An 18,780-nucleotide genomic window follows, 5' to 3' on the forward strand; every position below is an offset into this window, starting at 1 on the left:
CTTTTTCGGAGAACTTAATAAGGTTTGTGAGGTATGACCAACCCTTCACAAAACCGCGTTGACTATCCCTGATAATCTTATTCCTCTCTAGCTAAGTGTAAATCCTACCTTTTATAACCTTTTCCAACACTACCCACAACCGAAGTAAAGCTCTCTGGTCTATAATTACCAGGGTTGTCTCTACTCCCCTTCTTGAACTAGGGGACAACATTTGCTATCCTCCAGTCTTCTAGCACTATTCCTGTAGACAATGATGACATAAAGATCAAAGCCAAAGTCTCTACAATCTCCTTCCTGGCTTCCCAGAGAATCCTCGGGATAAATTCTATCTGGCCCAGGAGACTTAACTATTTTCACACTTTCCAGAATTACTAATACCTTCTCCTTCTGAACCTCAACCCCATCTAGTCTAGTAGCCTGTATCTCCGTATTCTCCTGCACAACATTGTCTTTTTCCTGTGTGAATACTACGAAAAATATTCATTTCACGTTTCCCCTATGTCCTTGGACTCCACGCACAACTTGCCAGTGCTATTCTTGATTGGCCCTAATCTTTCTCTAGTCATTTTTTTTTTCTGATATACTTATAGAAAGCTTTAGGGTTTTCCTTGATCCTACCTACCAACGATTTCTCATTTCCCCTCCTGGCTCCTCTTAGCTCTCTCTTTAGGTTTTTCCTGGCTAACCTGTAACTCTCAATCACCTTAACTGAGCCTTCACGTTTCATCCTAACATAAGCCTCCTTCCTCTTGACAAGAGATTCAACTTTTTTTAGTAAACCATGGTTCCCTTGCTTGACCACTTCCTCCCTGCCTGACAGATACATACTTATCAAGGGCACGCAGTAACTGTTCCTTGAACAAGCCTCCACATTTCAATTGTGCCCATCCCCTGCAGTGCCCTTTCCCATCCTACACATCCTAAATCTTGCCTAATTACAACTTAATTGCCATTCCCCCAGCAATAACTCTTGTCCTGCGATATATACCTATCCGTTTCTACTGTCAATGTAAACATAACCGAATTGTGGTCAGTGTCACCAAAGTGTTCACTGTCCTCAGAATCTAACACCTATCCGGGTTCATTACCCAGTACTAAATCCAATGTGGCCTCGCCTCTTGTTGGCCTGTCTACGTACTGTCAGGAAACGCTCATGCACACATTAGACAAGAACTGACGTGTCTAAAGTATTTGAATTATAGTATTTCCAGTCAATATTTGGAAAGTTACACTCCCCCATAACGACTACCCTATTACTCTCACTCCTATCCAGAATTATTTATCTTTCCTCTACATCTCTGGAACTGAATGTAGGTTTGCTCACTGGAAGGTTCAGTTTCAGACGTTTCGTCACCATACGCGGTAACATCATCAGTGAACCTTCGGATGAAGCATAGGTGGTATGGCCAGCTTTTTGCCACGTCCAGAAACCCTAGGCACCCCCCACCCCCCGCATCAAAGGCATCTCGGAAATGACTGCCAGACTACTCAGACTCCTTGGCATCATGGTAGTCTACAAACCCACCAACACACTAAAACAACAGCGAATGAACTTGAAGGACCCTATACAGACAATGAGTAAATGAGTAAACGTCATTAACAAAATACCGTGCAAGGACTGTAACAAACATTACATTGGACAAACAGGCAGAAAACTAGTCACCAGGATACATGAACATCAACTAACCACAAAAACACATGACCCACGTTCACTAGTATCTTTTCACACAGATGAGGAAGGACACCACTTTGACCAGGACAACACATCCATCCTAGGACAAGTCAAGCAGAGACACACTCAAGAATTCCAAGAAGCATTGCATTCCAACTGGAATTCTCTCAACAAACACATTGACTTGGAACCCAATTTACTACCCCCAAAGTTCAGGGGGCATAACTACAAATTGAGGGATGATAGATTTAAGACAGATGTCAGAGGCAGGTTCTTTACTCAGAGTGGTAAGGGCGTAGAATGCCCTACCTGCTAATGTAGTCAACTCAGCCACATTAGGGAGATTTTAACAATCCTTAGATAATTTTTGTTGCAAACGTTTCGTCCCCTGTCTAGGTGACATCCTCAGTGCTTGGGAGCCTCCAGTGAAGCGCTTCTGTGGTGTTTCCTCCGGCATTTATAGTGGCCTGTCCCTGCCGCTTCCGGTTGTCAGTTTCAGCTGTCCGCTGTAGTGGCCGATATATTGGGTCCAGGTCGATGTGTTTGTTGATGGAGTTTGTGGATGAGTGCCGTGATTCTAGGAATTCCCTGGCTGTTCTTTGTTTGGCTTGCCCTATAATGGTAGTGTTGTCCCAGTCAAATTCATGTTGCTTGTCGTCTGCGTGTGTGGCAACTAAGGATAGCTGGTCGTGGCGTTTCGTGATGTTCGTGAACATCAACTAGCCACGAAATGTCTGAAACCAAGCCTTCCAGCTCAGTAAGGAAACCCATATCCAGAACCTTAACCTGAGCTACAAATCTTCTCAAAACTCACTAATTTCTGGAACTATTTGGAGGCCTATAGAAAACTCCCAACATGGTGGTCATTCCTGTTTCTAATCTCATCCCAGATTAGAATGGTGCTGGAAAAGCACAGCAGGTCAGGCGACATCCGGGGAGCAGGAATATCAATGTTTCAGACAAAAGCCCTTCCTGATGAAGGGCTTTTGCCCGAAACATTGATTTTTCTGCTCCTCGGATACTGCCTGACCTGCTGTGCTTTTCCAGCACCATTCTAATCTTAACTCTGATCTCCAGCATCTGCAGTTCTCACTTTCGCCTAATCTCAGTCCATACTACGTCAGTAGACAAGTCCTCAAATGTCCTTTTTACTACCAGAATACTGTCCTTGACTTGCAGTGCCACACCTCCCCACTGTTTTGCCATCTTCTCTGTTCTTACTGAAACATCTAAATCCCAGAACGTGCAGCAACTATTCCTGCCCCAGCTGTATCCATATCTCCGAAATGGCTACAACATCGAAATCCCAGGTACTAACCCATGCTGCTCATTCACCCACCTTATTCCGAATGCTCCTTGTTGACGTAGACTCACTTCAAACTACCTTCCTGCTTGTCAGTGAACTCTTACGACCTTGAAACTACATTTCTGACCTCACTACACTCAACCTCCTGGACTCTGAATCTATAATGTAGGTTCCCATTCCCCTGCTAAATTAGTTTAAACCCTCCCAAAGAGCATTAGCAAATATCACCCCCCCGCCCCCCAGGATATTGGTACCCATCTGAATATAATGTAGGAAAATATGAGGTGATGTACTTTGGCAGACGGTAGAGCTGGCGATTCTTTAAATAGGAAACAACTGCAAAAGGCTGCAGTGCAGTGGGATTTGGAATTCCTTGTGAATTTTCTTTCTTCATTTGTGGGATGTGGGCATCGCTGGCTGACCAGCATTTACTGGATTTGTGGTGCTGGAAGAGCACAGCAATTCAGGCAGCATCCGAGTCGGATGCTGCCTGAATTGCTGTGCTCTTCCAGCACCACTAATCCAGAATCTGGTTTCCAGCATCTGCAGTCATTGTTTTGACCAGCATTTACTGTCCATCCCTAGTTGCCCTTGAAAAGGTGGGGGTGAGTTGCCTTCTTGAACCACTGCAGACTGTTTTAACCCACAATGCCCTTAGGCAGGGGGATTGAATCACAAAGCTAGCATCTAGATTTAGTGGGAAATAAGGAAGGCTAGGTATGAAATTCCTGAAATTCGCTCCCTAAAGGCATCGTGGGCCAACTTATATCACATGGACTGCAGCAGTTCACCACCAAACACAACTCCTCCATACTGAAGCAGTTAGTGTCCAAATGCAGCAAGATCTGGACAGTGTCCTGATGGGCTGACAATTGGCAAGTAACATTCTCCCCACATAAATGCCAGTCAGTGAGGTTGACATTGTGGCATTGCCATCACTGAATCCTCAACTTTCAACCTCTTGGAGTTGCTATTGGCCAGAAACAGGACTGGACTAGCCACGTAATTACTATGGATATGAGAACAGGTCAGAGATGACCAGGTGAGCAGCAAGTAATGCACCTCCTGACTCCCCAATGCCTGTCCACTATCTCTAAGACATAAGTCAGGAGTGGGATGGAATACTCCCCACTTGCCTGGATGGGTACAGCTCCATTAACACTCGAGAAGCTCAACACCATCCAGGACAAAGCAGCTCGCTTGATTGGTACCATACCCACAAACTCTAGCCCCGTGACCATACATTCACTGTGACCAACTGACGCTCAGTAGCAGCAGTGTATAATCTCTTTAAGATGCATGAAAAACTAACCGACGCTCCTGAGAGTATCTTTCAAACCCACAACATTCCCATCTACAAGGTCAAGGGCAGCAAATACATGGGAGCACTACCCCCTGCAAGTTCCCCTCCAGCCACTCACCATCCTGACTTTGAAAAGTATTGCTGTTAGCATCACTGTCGCAGGGTCAAAATCCTGAAACTCCATCCCAAAGGACATTGTGGGTCAACCCACAGCAGGTGGCCTGTGGTGGTTTAAGAAGGCAGCTCATCACCACCTTTTGAAGGGCAACTAGGGACAGGCAATAAATGCCAGTCCATCTCTCCTGAGCATAGAACAGCACATACGGGAACAGATCCTATGGTTCACCATGTCCCTGTCCGCCATGATGCCATTCTAAACTAATCCCATCTGCCTGAACATGGTCTGTATCTCCATATCCCTGCCTGTTAATGTATCTGTCTAAGTGCTTGTTAGACTTTGCTATTGCATGTGTTTCTACCATGTCTCTGGGACTGCGATCCAGGTGCCTACCACCTCCTGTAAAAAAAAACCTTTGCTTGTACATCCCCCTTTAAACTTTCCCCCTTGCACCTAAACCCTATGCTCCTAGTATTTAAGCCAGTTATGATTGTAAGAACTTGGCGATCAGTTAAAAAAGTGAGCTCCCTAACATGCAAGTACTTGGAATTTAGTAGCATCATTAATGTTGCTTCTGTCTCTTGCTTAATTTGTGGGTAATTTTGCAGGGACCTAAAGATACATGAAGCTTATGCTACAGGCTTCCCCATATCATCATCATCTATTAGAAACAACAACAAATTGTGGCATGGGGTCCTCGTGGGTCAAAGTAGCATCTCTGATCAGTGTTTCCACTTTTTCTAGTACTGTCTGACACTCAGTCCCAGTCTGTTCTGTCTGTGAGTTGTTGATACAATGGAACAACTGTATTAGCTAAATTGGGGGTGGACTTGATCATTTACAAAATTATTGTGTCTTGTTCTACACTTTCCTTTGTCCTTTGGTTTCTTTGCTTTCAGAATCCCCTCAACCTTCTCCTATGTGGGTTGGATTTTTTCACCATCTATTGATGACTCTGGTATAATACAATTGACACCTTATGTTGTTTTAATTTCATCATTTTTCCTGAAGTTAACCTCAAAATGTATTTAACCTTCAAGCATACTCTTTCTCTGTCTTTCTGTTAATTAGAATATCACTAAAGAAGCTGCACACTCCTTTCACCTCAGCTCCTGATCCACGACATGGTGAAACACTGCAGGATCAGTGCACATCACAAATGATAACCTTTGCTAATAATACAGCCCGTATGTGTGTGTGTGTGTCAGTAGTAAGCAGTTTCTTAGGTTTGTTGGTAATTATAATTGAAACTACGCATTTCACAAATCTTATTTTTCAACTCCAAAAATAAAAGTTTCATTTGTAGGCAGTGGGTACGTACCGTTCTGAATAATTTAGTTTTTACTCTCCAAACATCTGAACTGACCAGTCTGCTTTTTGTACAATGGCTGCAGGCCCATTCACTGCTCTTCTCATTCTTAATTTCCCCCCCTTTTTTTTTCTGATTTATTCAGCTCCTTATGTGATACCTCTCTCTCTGCATGAGGTATTGGTCCGTGCTTTGCAAGATGGCAGCTCTGTGCTGTCTTACACCTTGGCTTTGGCCTTGATGCCTAATTTTATTATTTGTTCCTCCTTGCTCTCAGACCAATTTGTGCTCGCTCCGCACTTTCTCGGACTTACATTTCCTAATCCCTGTTGTAAATAACTTGGCTCATTTTAACTTTATTTTCTTTAGCCAATTTGTTCCCATCACAGTAATTATTCACTCCAGTGATGAGGAATAGAATGTATCCTTCTACTCTTAACACAGGCTTCACAGATCAGGAATAATGAGCCAGTGTCACACCAGATTAGTGGAAGAAAATGTGGCTTGAGTCCTCCTCTTCCAGTATACAGCTGTAACAATGATGGCAGTCAGTTGTAAATCCCAAACTTTCATTTTTACCGTAGATGCTGGGATCTGCAATTATTGGCACATTGCTGCTGCTGCTGCAATTCCACAGGTTTGCTGCTACTAAATTTCAGGGCTTTTTGCCCTGGGGCATTCACATCCCTGCTGTTGAATCTGTTTCAATTACCCTTTCACGCAGAGCATTCCAGACAATGTTTCATTTATAAGAAAAAGTCTAGTCTCACACCTAAGATTCAAGTAGATCATAACAATGGATGATGTGCAGTGAAATCTCTCGTACTTTTCGTGTACCCTTTTTTTGTTCACTTATTGGAACCTTTTTCTTGTCCTTGTTGGTTTAAAGATATTCGGTATTTATTGAATAAACAATCTTTCCACAGTGATCAACTTTCAGTGCATAAAACTTACTTTATCCACTGCTGCTGTATTGAGCTTTGCTCCTAAACCGAGGAAAGTAGCAGAGTTATTCCATTTGTCACGCTATCTTTGTAAGGTTAGAAATTTCAATGCCAAATTCACGGGCACACAGATCTGACCTGAGGAATTCTAAGCTCAATTCACTGGCAGCCATCTGAAGGGAGACTTTTATTCCTGATCTGATGTGGAAACTCTGCAAACCCCCCTTAACAGCAATTATAAATTGCAAAGCCAATTCACAAACTGAATGCACACAGCATTTACAAATTGAATGAATGCACACAGCACTACAGCCTGTATTCTCACAAATGCATCTGGTTATGAAATGTAGCAGTTTTCTAAGAATGTAAAATGAGACTACACAGCATTCCAAATACCTGTGCTATTTTCATTGAGGCTGGTATAAATGTTTGAATTTTGAGAGTATACTTGTCAGCTGTTTGTACTCCAGCTCGAACTATGCTAAATTAAATTGTTAGTACGCTGGAAATGAAGTCCCACTTTCCCTGGAGTCATCACAGAAGCTAAAGATTTTTAGAAATATGCAAAGATTCCCCAATATACTGGACTTTCTTATGCAGGTTGACAGCACGTACCAAGTTTCTGTACTTACAAACTATTAATTAGCACAAGTAATTGATCTGTCCCTACAAGTAAACCTTTGAGTTGTCAGCAAATAACTCTACAAATTAAAACCGTAATCCTTAAACTTGAAAAGCACAAGCTATAGACTGGGAAAATAATTCAGTGGTCATGTTCACAGGGGTTGCTGAGATTATTCTTGTGCTGCTCAGAGGACTGTTTTTTATGTGTGTATATTCATTCGTGGGACATCGGCACTGCTGGCAGGCCAGTACCTTGAGAAGGTGGATGGTGAACTGCCGCCTTGAACTACTGCAGTCCATGTGCTGTTGGCTATCACACAATGTTAGAGAGGCAAGGATTTTGACCCAGTGACACAGAAGAAAGTGAAGTGCTTCTCGGTCATACTTCTCTGGATACTTTCACTGGGTTTGTAAGAGGCACAGGGAACTTTAAAAGTTCTCTGATTTGTGGATTACCAGCCACAACTTAGAGCAACTGGTGAAGGAAAGCTAGACTGGTTTTCTTCAAACTTAATGTGGCTTTTTTTCTATAGAGACCAGAGCAAAAACTACTTGTGCCAGTCTGAATAGCTTCTCTCTCTCGTTCATAGCCAGAAGCTGTGCAATTACCTGAAACTTAATCATTTGGTTGTTGACTGGCAGAAACCATTTGTTGTTGATAACTGGTCATTGTCCACAGGCCATGCAGCAATCCTTGGTTTTTAAAACCATTCTTTTCTTATTTCATTCTATAGTTGGCACAAATGTCCTGCGTGGGAGATTTGTTCGTGTGGTTCGGGAGGGATTAATCTAGTTTGGCAAGGGGATGGGAGCCAGAGCTACATATCTGAGAAGGGGGTAGTTGTAGATGGTGCAGTGACAGGATGTAGTGAATCTATGGGGAAGGTTTTTCATGTGATGAAACAAAGGGATTAATTAAAGCGTGTCAGAGTGATGAACTTAGAGCACGGATCAGTAATTGGGGCTATGATGTTGTGGCCACATCGGAGACGTGGGTTTTGCAGGGGCAGGATGGGTTGGTAGATGTTCCAGCGTTTAGATCGTTTAAAAAGAACAGGGAGAGTGGAAAAAGAGGAGGGGGTGTAGCATTGCTAATCAGAGAATGCATCACAGCTACAGAAACAAAGGTTGTTGAGGAAGGTTTGTCTACTGAGTCAGTATGGGTGGAAGTTAGGAACAGCGGGGAGCAACCATCTCATTGGGGGTTTTCGACAGACTCCCAAAAGCAATAGAGAGATCGAAGAACTCATAGGCGGGCAGATTTTGGAAAAATGCAGATGTAGCAGGGTGGTTGTTATGTGGAACTTCAACTTTCCCAATATCAGCTGGAACCTCCTTAGTGCAGATGGTTTGTATGGAGCAGTTTTTGTCAGGTGTGTTCAGGAGGGTTTCCTTACTCAGTATGTAGACAGGCCGATGAAAGGAGAGGCCATTTTGGATTTGGTGCTCGGCAACGAGCCAGGACAGGTGTCAGATCTCGCGGTGGGAGAACACTTTGGTGACAGTGACCACAACTGCCTCACATTTACCATTGCCTTGGAGAGTGAAAGGAGCAGTTACCAAGGGAAGATATTTAATTGGGGAAAAGGAAGTTATGACTCTATCATGTAGGAGTTGGAAAGTACAGATTGGGAGTAGTTGTTCCACAGAAAGGACATGACAGCCATGTGGAGATTGTTTAAGGAGCAGTTCTTACGAGTGATGCACAAATTTGTTCCTCTGAGACAGGTAAGAAGGGGTAAGATTAAGGAAACTTGGATGACAAGAACAGAGGAACTTCTTATCAAAAGGAAGAAGGCAGCTTATATAAGGTGGAGGAAGCAAGAATCTAGCGCAGCTTTAGAGGATTACAGGTTTGCTAGAAAGGAGCTCAGAAATGGACTGACGAGATTGGTCCTGTCTTCCTGTTTGAAGACAGCTAACAATCCGCATACATGAACATCAACTAGCCACGAAACGACACGACCAGCTATCCTTCGTAGCCACACATGCAGACAACAAGCAACATGAATTCGACTGGGACAACACTACTATCATAGGGCAAGCCAGACACAGAACAGCCAGGGAATTCCGAGAGGCATGGCATTCATCCACAAACTCCATCAACAAACACATCGACCTGGACCCAATATACCAACCACTACAGCGGATAGCTGAAACTGACAACCGGAAGCGGCAGGGACAGACCACTATAAACACCGGAGGAAACATCAAAGAAGCGCTTCGCAGGAGGCTCCCAAGCACTGATGATGTCGCCTAGCCAGGGGACGAAACGTTTGCAACAAAAACTTCCAGCTCGGCGAACAGAACCACAACAACGAGCACCCGAGCTACAAATCTTCGCACAAACTTTGGACCGAAGAGATCCAGGAGGGCGGACTAAAAAGGCTTGGTGGAAAGGATTAGGGAGAACCCAAAGGCATTTTACTCATACGTGAGGAATAAGAGAATGGTCAGGGATAGCGTAGGGAACTTATGCATGGAGTCTGAGCAGATAGGGGAAGCTCTAAATGAGTTTCTTGCTTTGGTTGTCACTAAGGAAAGGGACCTTGTTGTGAATGAGAACTTTGAGCAGCTGGGATACGGGCTTGAACAGATCAAGATTGATGAAGTTGATGTGCTGGAAACTTTGGAAAACATTAGGATTGATAAGTCCCTATGGCCAGACCAGATTTATCCTAGGCTGCTCCGGGAAGTGAGAAAGGAGGTTGCTAAGCCACTGGCGAGGATATTTGCCTCCTCACTCTCCACAGGAGTCGTACCGGAGGATTGGAAGGAGACAAATGTTGTTCCTCTTTTCAAGAAGGGGAATAGGGCAATCCCTGGCAATTACAGACCAGTCAGTCTTACATCTGTGGTCAGCAAACTTTTGGAACCAATTCTGAGGGATAGGATTTATGACTATTTGGAAAAGTATAGTGTGATTAAAGGCAGTCAGCATGGCTTTGTGAGGGGCAGGTCATGCCTCACAAATCTTATTGAGTTCTTTTGAGGAGGTGACGAGATAGGTCAAAGATTGAGCAGTGGATGTGGTGTATATGGACTTCAAGGCATTTGATAGGGTTCCCCATGGTAGGCTCATTCATAAAGTCAGAAGGTATGGGATTCCGGCAGAGTTGGCTATCTGGATTCAGAATTGGCTGGCTGACAGAAGACAGAGTGTGGTTGTAGATGGGAAGTATTCTGCTGGGAGGTCAGTGTTGAGTGGTATCCCGCAGGGCTCTGTTCTTGGGCCTCTGCTCTTTGTAGTTTTTGTAAATGACATGGATGAGGAGGTTGAGGGGTGGTTTAGTAAATTTGCCTATGACACAAAGATTGGTGGTGTCGTCGATTAGTATAGAGGGCTATTGCAGGCTACAGTGCGACATAGACAGGATGCAGAGCTTGGCTGAGAAATGGCAGATGGTGTTCAACCTGGATAAATGCGAAGTGATGCATTTTGGAAGATTGAACATGAATGCTGAATCTAGGATTAAAGACAGGATTCTTGGCAGTGTGGAGGAACAGAGGGATCTTGGTGTTAAAGTGCATAGATCCCCCAAAGTTGCAGCCCAAGTAGGTAGCATTGTTAAGAAAGTATATGGCGTTTTGGCTTTAATTAACTGGGTTCGAGTTTAAGAGCCATGAGGTTTTGCTGCAGCTCTACAAGACCCTGGTGAGACCACACTTGGAATGTTGTGTTCAGTTCTGGTCGCCCTGATATAGCAAAGATTCAGAGGCTTTGTAGAGGTTGCAAAGAAGGTTTACCAGGATGCTGCCTGGACTGGAGGGCTTGTCTTAGGAAGAGAGGTTGACTAAGCTTGGACTTTTCTCTCTGGAGAGGAGGAAGGAACGTGACCTGATTGAGGTATACAAGGTCATGAGAGGCATGGGTAGAGTTGATAGACAGAGACTTTTCTCCAGATCAGGATTGACTGGCACGAGGGGTCATAGTTTTAAGATTTTAGGAGGAAGGTATAGAGGAGACGTCAGAGGTAGGTTCTGTATGCAGAGAGTTGTGAATGCATGGAATGCGTTGCCAGCGGTGGTGGTGGAAGTAGAATCATTAGGGACATTTAAGCGACTGCTGGACATGCACATGGACAGCAGGGAATTGAGGGGTGTGTAGGTTAGATTATTTTATTTTACATTAGGATTTATCCACGGCACAACATCGTGGGCCAAAGGGCTTGTTCAGTGCTGTACTTTTCTACGTTCTATAGTTGGAACTACAGGAAAAATACAAAAACACGGTCTTTACATCTCCCACTACTGAATTTTACTGTAGCAAAGTCACATTTTCTAATTTGTAGAATGGCTAAGCTTTAAAACGGAAGCATATTGAAGCAGGCCTTACCTTGAAGTGAAGAATTTTTTATTGTTCATTGTGTAAAATGCATTAAGCATCCTCCGTGTTTGCTGCAGTCAGTGATCCTTCTAAATTTTCTTTGTCACAGCTTGTTTATTTCTTTATTTCAATTCGTGGTGGGGGTGGAGGTCGGAGCAGGCCTTGCATATGGAGGTTCATTTAAAGGAACCATTTGTGAGCAGCTTTCACAAATGCTGTATGGCTTTGCAAGTGTTCAACATAGAACTGAAATTGCTGACCACTTAGACTTCACTTGCTATCAATTGTTCACTTGCTGTTAATGCTTTAACTTGCTATTGATGCTGTCGCAGGGACCACATCTGCTGAGGAAGCTGCGAGAATCTTGGCTGAGAACCGGCGTCTAGCTCGTGAACAGAAGGAGCGTGAGGAGCAGGAGAGACTTCAGTTACAAGAAGCTGAGAGGTGAGAAGGGTGTATGATCCAACACCACAAACATTTCTATCTGTCCTGTAGTGGCACACTGTTCCAGGTTCAAGCTATGCATTCAACCAACTAGAACTGTTCCCATAATTTTCATTTAGATTTATATACCTAGAGAGATCAGTATCTTTTCTGTCATATCGAATTCCCTGGAAAACTGGTGGATGGCTGGTGATTTATTATGCATAAGTTATGATTCCAGCTGATTGAAATACTGGACAAGTCAGATCCTAGAATGAAATTTATCTTGACAGACCGTAAGTTTAAGTTTGCAGTTGGTTGCTGTGGTGGTCAGTCAGTGAAGCATATTCACGTGAGGCTGCAGACATTCTTTCATAGTAGAGCATGAGTTTATTATAGAAAAGATGAATAATGAAGCTGCATATACCCCATAAAAAGACCAGAACAGAGATAACAAAACAAATTTTGAGATTGTTTGTTGCCAACGCTATCGTTTTACAGATACTCAATTCCAGAGAAACATCACTCCTACATCAACTGAGTTTTTAAACTAACTGAATATTCCCAGTTTCATTTCCTCGGACTACAGAGGCAATTGTTTGATTCTTTTCCAAATCCACTGCCTAATCCTGTTCTGATAGCCCAAACCCTTTTCAGTTCTAACAACATGAATTTTAATCTAAATGTCCAGGCTGGGATGCATCACAAACTACCCTGAATTAACCATTAATTATCTTGCTAGAAGAAAACTCAAACTTCTTTCTGAACCAAACTCCTGGTTTCTCTGAGCTCAGACTCTGTCATCTAACTCTGAAATTAAACTGATGGTCTTGGTGTGTTTACATTATCTGTCATAAACACAACAGTGTATGTCCCTGCGAGATACTTGACTGCAGTCACCTGATTTGTTAGGATTGATGCACTTAGGTCACTGTTCCAAATGACATTGTGACCATTTTTAGAAAGTCACCTTCACAGAACTGACCCATATCTATCTGCTGTTATGTTGAAATCCAATTCCCAAAATATATCTAATGCGCACCTTTCATCATAAGCCTTTTGCTTAGAATGTTGAATGCTTGATAAGAATGCACTCAGCCCGTGGAGTCCACGTCATTCAAGACGAGCACAGTTAATCTGTTCATCCTCAACTTCACTTTCCTGCCTTTTCCCCATAACCCTCGATCTTCTTACTGATGAAAAATCTGTCTCAACCTTGAAAATCTCAAAGATCCATCCCACCCTGGCAATGTTTTTCTGCAACCTCTACCATCGGGGAGAAGGTACAGAAGCCTGAACACATGTACCAGCCGGTTTCGTAACAGTTTCTACCCGACTGTTGTTAGAATATTGAATGGACTCACAAACTCTTAACATTCACCTGTACCTGCGTTTTTGTTTTTGCCGCTGGTTATCTATTATTTGCTTATGTATGCGACTTAACTCTGTGATCTGTCTGTATCGCTCACAAGACAAAGCTTTTCACTGTGCCTCCGTACAAATGACAATAAATTCAATTTAATTCAAAATACTTAATGACCAAGAATTCCACAAACTCCCTACCTTCTGAGAGAAGAAAGTCCTCCTCTGTCTTCAATGGGTGACCCCTTATTCTGAGTTGATGCTGTCTGATCCTAGGTTGTCCCACCAGGGGAAATAACCTTTTCTCATCTACTCTATGAAGTCTTGTGAAAAGCTACTATCCTTTAATCATTTTTACTAGATTACTTAGTGTGGAAACAGGCCCTTCGACCCAACAAGTCCACACCGACCCGCCAAAGCGCAGCCACCCAGACCCATTCCCCTACATTTACTCCTGCACCTAACACTACGGACAATTTAGCATGGCCAATTCACCTGACCTGCACATTTATGGACTGTGGGAGGAAACCGGAGCACCCGGAGGAAACCCAAGCAGGCACGGGGAGAATGTGCACACTCCACACAGACAGTGGCCTGAGGCGGGAATTGAACCCGGGTCTCTGGCGCTGTGAGGCAGCAGTGCTAACATAATAATGTTGCCTCTCATTCTTCTTTATTCCCATGAGTACAGGCCTCATCTACTCAACCTGTCATCACACAGAGACAGACCCTCTGTTCCTTATAACAACATAATGAACCTTCTTTGGACTGCTTCCAGTGCCAGTACAGGCCGTCTACCTCTAGCTACATTCCAGTGAAACCTTGCTTGATTATAAATAATGGGGCCTATGGGGAAAGTGAGTTAAGGGCAAGACCAGCACAAAATATCACTCACGAACACTCAAAGATCACGGCCTGAATGAAGGTTTAAATCATATTTATTAACGAAACAAACTGAATTTAACACATTACTTTGAAAAAATACTGTTAATGCAGGGACAGAGGGTCATCATGGTCACCACCTTCAGGTGCAGAAGTGGATGGCTATGGTTGAATGTCTTCTGATGGTTTCTTGAGGGTTTTATAAAAGACATCCAGTCTTTCCTACTTTGCCCATTTTCTTCTGTCTTGAAGAAGCTGTTCATAAGATGCCAGATGATATCTTAATAAATGAACTGCTACCCTGCTGCGTTCTGCGTTGTAATCATTGTCCTCTAAGAACTGCAACTGTCTCTCAGTTTCCCTGAGGATAGAAGACAAAAGAGAGGTGGAAAGCCCTCGTGGTGCTGCCTCCTAGATGACTACTTTTTCATCTCCAGCTTCCACTTCCCCCTCAACAAAAAGCTATTATAGATCGGCTGTAGAGAAGTCTTCACAGTGGAACTCAAACAGTCCTTAAATATCCTCACTTTCCACTTCTTCAAAGCCAACCTGCTTTGCAAGGCCAGCACAATGCATTCTGTTTTTTGGGAGCTCCTCTGACGGCTCACATCCTATAAAATCTTTTTTAAAAATCTGGAAGAAGCTGCTGCCAAACTGCGTGCAGGCAGTCCTTACTGACATCCCCCAAGGCTCCACAGTAATGTCAATAGCATTCTCGATGTTAAAGCACTCCCACAATTGAAGAACACTGTCCTTATTATCCCTGTCAGTAGCTGCAGTCAGACTCTTGCATGTGTGTCTTAAATAATAAGCTTTAAAAGCTGATATTGCGCCCTGGTCTATGGGTTGAATGAGAGAGGTTCTGTTTGGAGGTAGAACTTAGCACTTTGATGTTTTCAGAAAGTTCACCAGGTGCCAGGATGGCATGGTGCATTATTCAGGATGAGGAGCACTTTGAAATCCAAATTCCTTTTTGCCTGCAATACTCACTAAAGAAATCTTCCAAAACATCAACAATAAAGTCAGAAAACATTTGCCTAATCACTCAATCTTTTTTGCTTGAGCTGAAGTAGACAGCTAGAGTATACTTAAGATAACTCTTCAAGGCTTGGGGATTGGCAGAGTGGTACAGCACCACAGTCTGAAGCTTTTAGTCTCCAGTGGCATTGGTGCCCAGCAGCACAGTCAGATGATCCTTTGCCACCTGGAGCGTGTGCTTCATTCTTACAAATGTAGGTTCTTGCTGGCATTTGCTTCCAGTATAAACGTGTCTCATCCAGATTGAATATTTGATATAAGGTGTAGCTACCAATTAACTCTACATTATGGAATGCATAGCGGTTCTTAAAACCAGCAAACCACCCACTGCTACCCCTAAAGCAGGTGCATCTGCGGGATTTTGAGCTTTATTTTTTAAATCTTCACAATTGTAAAGGCTTTCACTTTTATGGTGAGAAAGGTTGTCCCAGATCACTTTTTTTGTTTGATGTTTATTCAAACTCTTAGAAGCCTCTCCATTTCCTCAAGTTCCTTTGGCCATGACCTCTCTGATTTGCTGGCACTCAGACTTGTTCCAGCAATATAGTTTGTTTTAAATCTTTTCCGTGTTGCCTGTAATGGTGTGTATGGTAGACTCCTATTAAGTGAGCTATATCATGTTTTCTCTCTTAATGCTCGAAAAGTTTTATTAAATCTAGCTTCTCTGAGTATGATAGCCTTTCTTTTGTGTAAACCACCCGCAGTTTTACCACTAGGGCACTTCTTGCTAATATTCTTGTCCTTCCATTTTTCCCAAAAGAAAGGGGATAACCTAGGAGCAGATTGAGAGATATGCAGGTACAAGAACAAATTAGGAAGGCAGTGGTATGTATAAGAGCAATGGAGTCCTGCAGGAATTATCCAAGAATATTCTTGTCTCCGACAGAGAGCATGAGCATTCCTTAGTTTAATTTTTGTGATGAAGCTGCTCAGTCTATAATCCTGTACCTCTCACGTGCTGACAGCAGCTGACATCGGCGCATGCACAGAACCAAGCATGCAAACCAATCACCACTGGAATTGTGCTCTTGCGACCAGCGGTTTCTCTAAAATATTGTTCTCTAATTGTTCAGCAACATTATAACCAAATCACGCTGTTGAAACAGTGCGAATTACTGGTATATCTTCCTCTAAATAAGGGGCCCAAAGCTATTCACAGTATCCCAGGTGTGGTCTGAATAATGCATTGTTACAGTTCTAGCAAAACCGTCAGACTTTTATACTCTATTCTCATTAAAATAAAAGCCAACATAGTTTTACCTTCTCTAATTACCTGCTCAACTTGGATGCTAGCTTTTTGAGATTCATGGGCAAGGCTTTCTGAATTCTGTCTCCATTTAAATGATATTAAGCTTCTTTATTCTTCCTGGTAAAGTGCATAATCTCACATATTCCCATATTATATTCTTCCTCTAAATAAGGGGCCCAAAGCTATTCACCGTCGTGTTGTTGTGGTCTGGCGATGGAGGAGTCCAAAGACCTACATATCCTTGGTGGAGTGGGAGGGGGAGTTGAAGTGTTGAGCCACAGGGTAGTTGGGTTGGTTGGTCCGGGTGTCCCAGAGGTTCCAGAGAACACGACGGTTGGAGGAAGAGCGCCTCATCTTCCGCCTAGGAACCCTCCAACCACAAGGGATGAACTCGGATTTCACCAGTTTCCTCTTTCCCCTCCCCCCACCTTGTCTCAGTCAAATCCATCAAATTCAGCACCGCCTTCCTAACCTGCCTGAAACGTCGATTCTCCTGTTCCCTGGATGCTGCCTGACCTGCTGCGCTTTTCCAGCAACACATTTTCAGCTTCTATCCCTAACTTGCCTGGTTAACCATAATATTTTCTTTTCCCTCACTGGAATATATCTTTACTGTAATCCATGAACTGTTTGCTTAAACATCTGCCGTTTCTTAAGCCATTTTTGCGCTAAACCCCTTTCCTAGTCCAATCAATTCTGCTCTCATTGCTTTGTAATTACCGTTAGGTAAATGCTTTTGTTTCTGACTCAGGTTTCTCCCCTTCAAGCTAAATTTGACCATGTTATGGTCACTGTTTCCTAGGGGATCTTTTACTCTGATATCCTTTATTAATTCTACCTCATTTAGCTAAAATGGCTATTATGATTCCTTTCAAGGGTATTTTACAGGGTAGGTGAAAGTGTGTGATTATGGTTGAAAAGCTAACATTATCACAAGGCGATGGGCTAAATGGCAGTTGCCTGTGCTGTATTTTCTTTAAATTATGAGGAATGATTTTTGAGTTCCAATCTGAATTTGAGCAATGGTGGAATTAAAACTCACTACAGAGGATATTGTGCTTTTTTTTTTGAAGGGTCAGAAAAGAAGAGCAAAAGAAAAGAGAAGCTGAAGAGAGGACTCACAGGGAAGCAGAAGCCTATCTGCTACAAGAGGAGAGAAAACTGATAGAAGAGCAAAATCAAAGAAAAGCTGAAGAGGAAAGGATTTGTAGAGAGGAAGAGGAGAGAGAGCGTCTCTTGGATCTGCAGCTCCAGGTCAGAGTTCACACAGTATCAGCTGTGAAGTTTAGCTTTTTACATTAGATTGCATTACAGTGTGGAAACAGGCCCTTCGGCCCAACAAGTCCACACCGACCCGCCGAAGCGCAACCCACCCATACCCCTACATTTACCCCTTACCTAACAATACAGGCAATTTAGCGTGGCCAATTCACCTAACCTGCACATCTTTGGACTGTGGGAGGAAACCGGCGGAGGAAACCCACGCAGACACGGGGAGAACGTGCAAACTCCACACAGTCAGTTGCCTGAGTCGTGGGTATGTTCTCAAATGTCTCATTAAAGCTTGGAGAACTGGTAAAGCACCACTGTACATCAAAACTCTCTCCTTTGTACCCTAATTATAAAGATAGCGCTGGTTTTCTGTTGCAACAGTACTGTCTATGTAGAGGGGCTCTTTTGAAAGTGGATCTGCTTGTCCTTTTTCATTTAAGAATAATAATACTTCAGTAGGTTGGCATTATAATTTTTGTGACGTTATAATTTTTACCCAGACTCATTTTCTGTTCTTTAGAACAAGTAGGTATGTTTTCAGATCAGTTTATTGAATAATGAACAGATTCTCTTTTTTTTTTATCACTGTTGTTTTAAACAGTGCACATTTTATACCACAATACACAGCACATGCTGCTGCTGCTTCCTCGAGGCAACATGATATTTTTGTAAATAGGCCCACTCTGAAGGCATTTGTTCAATGGCCTGATAGCTGATTGTAATTCCTTTGATCCTTTGCTTGCCTGGAGAAAGGGGAAATGCGTGCCTTTTATTTGTCTTTTTAAATTGAAAGATTATTTTACATCAGTATATATGGCGGATGTTCACCAGATGCAAGGTCTATATTTTTCAGATGCAATTTACAATATGAGTATCGAAAAGGTTGTAAAAGGTTGTGGGCGGCACGGTGGCACAGTGGTTAGCACTGCTGCCTCACAGCGCCAGAGACCC

The 18,780-nt window shown here is 43.1% G+C and overlaps 1 protein-coding gene across 8 annotated transcripts in view; it reads left to right on the forward strand.

Annotated features, from left to right (window-relative positions):
• map7d3 (MAP7 domain containing 3) overlaps nucleotides 1-18,780 on the forward strand; it is a 92,316-nt gene that overhangs the window by 53,868 nt on the left and 19,668 nt on the right. For all 8 annotated transcript variants that reach the window (XM_043714257.1, XM_043714258.1, XM_043714263.1 and 5 more), the window contains 2 exons: nucleotides 11,936-12,047; nucleotides 17,631-17,811. In XM_043714257.1, coding sequence (XP_043570192.1) covers nucleotides 11,936-12,047; nucleotides 17,631-17,811 — 293 coding nt within the window. The remainder of the gene's footprint in view (nucleotides 1-11,935; nucleotides 12,048-17,630; nucleotides 17,812-18,780) is intronic.

This window comes from Chiloscyllium plagiosum, chromosome 24 (genome assembly GCF_004010195.1).
Source record: "Chiloscyllium plagiosum isolate BGI_BamShark_2017 chromosome 24, ASM401019v2, whole genome shotgun sequence".
NCBI classification, from domain to species: Eukaryota; Metazoa; Chordata; class Chondrichthyes; order Orectolobiformes; family Hemiscylliidae; genus Chiloscyllium; species Chiloscyllium plagiosum.